Below are 2,218 nucleotides of genomic sequence, written 5' to 3'. Positions count from 1 at the left end.
GCAGCGGGCGGGGTCCGGCCCGCGCCCCCTCCCCGCCGGCCGCCCCCGCTCCGCTATAAGAAGCGGACCAGCCCCGCCGAGGAGCGCGCTGCCCGCAGCACCGGAGCGGTCCTGCGGAGCCCTTGCCACTGGCAGGTAAGCGTCCCTTCTTCCCCGCAGACTACAACGGAGTCCGGGAGCACTGGATGGGGAGTCCTCTCCTCCCGAGACGCATCCCGGAGCGCTGCGCTCGCAGGACGCAGGCGGGGACCCGACGGAGGCGCACGGGGCGCCCTCCTCGGCTGGCCCGGCGCCCAAGCTGCCGGACACCCGCCGTGCGCCCAAGCGACAGGGCCCCCAGGGCACCACCCGGACCCGACGGTTGGGACGGAGCGAGGCTGGGTTCTCGCTGTGGGAGCATCTCGGTTGCCGTCCTGGGGCGCGCGCCCCCAGCTCCGGCGCCCCGGCTCTCGGGCGGGCACTCCGGGCACCCCTGAGGGACAGAGCTCCGGAGATGCCCCCGCTGCCCGCCCCGGGGCCCGAGGTTCTGCTCTCGAAACAAGTGTTGTGTGGTTTGTTCTCTGGAGCCAGCGGCTCTGGGCCCCGTGCGCCCCAGCGGGACCCGGGCTCCCTGCGCCCCGACCCGGCCCGGACCCCGTGCGCCCCAGCGGGACCCGGGCTCCCTGCGCCCCGACCCGGCCCGGACCCCGTGCGCCTCGGCTTTCTCTCTGCCCCACTCCAGCCGCCGCGATGCCGTGCCCTCCGCTGCTGCTCGTCCTGGCCTTGACCTTGACCCTGACCTCCGTCCCTGGAGGCCGCGCCCAGCCCGAGGCGGCCCAAGAAGAGGCGGCCCTGGAGCACCCTGGCCTGGACGCCCTTCAGCGCCAGGCGGAGCGCCTCCTCCTCCTCCGGGAAGACCTCCACCGGCTGCGGGGGGACCTGGGCGAGCTCTCAAGTGAGTGCGGGGACCGAGGGGCTCCGTCCTGGGCCCCTGCCCGCCCTGGCCGCAGCCTCGCGGGGTGGGGATGCGGTCGGGCCGCGGGGCCGGCTTCCCCGCCTGTGCCCGTGCTGGGGGCGTCTCGGCGGGCTCGGTTCTGCGCGCTCCGGGCCGGGACCCGTGCGGCCTGGGTCAGGTGCCGTCTGAGCACCCGGGCGCCTTCTTCGCTGCCCGCCTGCGGGTTCACGGCCGCTCCTGTGCCACACGGACCAGGGGGCTGGGGGAGCCGGTGCTTGTGGTCCCACGGCCGGCCGCGGTGTGGCGGGGCGGGGTGGAGCCGTGTGGCCGGGGCTTCCCTCACCCCCCCTCCCCTCCCCCAGAGTCCTTGGTCCTCCGCAGACTCGACCGGCTCTCCAAGCGTCAGCATCCAGGCAAAAGGACGGCGGCGGTGGGAGGGGGCCTGGAAGAGGCAGAGGAGGAGGCAGAAGGGGGGCCCGTGGCACCCCACAAACGGCAGCACCCAGGCCGCCGCTCCCCCTGGCTCTCGTATGCTGTCACCAAGAGGCAGCACCCCGGCCGCAGGCTGGCGGACCCCAAGGACCCCAAGGGCCAAAGGAGCTGGGAAGAGGAGGAAGAGGAAGGAGGAGACGGGGAGGGAGCGCTGGTTCCCGAGAAACGGCAGCACCCCGGCAAGAGGGCCCTGGAAGGCCCTTGCGGGCCCCCGGGGGCCTGCCGTCCAGCAGGCCTCTTGCTGGGGCTCCTGGGTGACCTGAGCAGGGACCAAGGCGACGAGGAGCAGCAGCCGCAGCCTCCGCGGTGGGCGGCCTGGGTCCAGGAGCCCCTGGAGGAGTGAGCTCGGTTTCCCCAATTCCCGATTTCCAGTTTTGGGGGGGGCGTTGAGCCCTGTGTGGCCCTCCCTTCCACAGCCCCCCTCCTTAGACCCTTAAGCCCGGACCCCAGCCCTCTGTGTGATGTGCACCTGCGCTCAGGCAAAGGGGGCAGATCCCAGAGCCCCCTCCCCAGGCCCCAGCCCCTTCCCTCCTGCGCCAGGGTCCTCCCATGTCTCCTAAGGGAACCTGAAAGAGGGCCAGGCTAAGGCCTAAAGCGTCGATGTCCAAATCTGCTTCTATCCTGGGGGGTGCCCTCCCCTCTCTGGGCCTCCTGTGGCTCTGCTGGGTTTGGGGCAGGGGACACAGCCACTGGAAACTTAGAGAATACATGTAAGAGTGTCAGACACGGCCCTGGAGGTCGGGCTTGTAGGCAACCCCACCAGCACGTGTCCCCTTTGTCCACAGTGTCGTG

At 72.3% G+C, this 2,218-nt stretch overlaps 1 protein-coding gene across 1 annotated transcript; it reads left to right on the top strand.

The window, feature by feature from the left end:
- Positions 1–100: 100 nt before the first annotated feature.
- On the top strand, positions 101–2,218 carry Trh (thyrotropin-releasing hormone). The gene is made up of 3 exons (XM_013010432.1): positions 101–135; positions 722–934; positions 1,297–2,218. Exons 2-3 carry the CDS (start codon positions 730–732, stop codon positions 1,767–1,769), a joined length of 678 nt encoding a protein of 225 aa, XP_012865886.1. The 5' UTR covers positions 101–135; positions 722–729; the 3' UTR covers positions 1,770–2,218.

Source organism: Dipodomys ordii, unplaced genomic scaffold, assembly GCF_000151885.1.
Source record: "Dipodomys ordii isolate 6190 unplaced genomic scaffold, Dord_2.0 Scaffold12, whole genome shotgun sequence".
In the NCBI taxonomy this organism is placed as follows: Eukaryota; Metazoa; Chordata; class Mammalia; order Rodentia; family Heteromyidae; genus Dipodomys; species Dipodomys ordii.
The sequence above is the reverse complement of the archived record's forward strand: the minus strand, read 5'-3'. Positions and strand labels throughout refer to the sequence as shown.

What these genes read in the sequence shown, in the direction of transcription:
- Trh (XM_013010432.1), top strand. Translation starts at nt 730, where the DNA reads ATGCCGTGCCCTCCGCTGCTGCTCGTCCTGGCCTTGACCTTGACCCTG. An exon ending in GGACCTGGGCGAGCTCTCAA is followed by an intron (nt 935 to 1,296) that starts GTGAGTGCGGGG and finishes CCCCTCCCCCAG; the next exon opens with AGTCCTTGGTCCTCCGCAGA.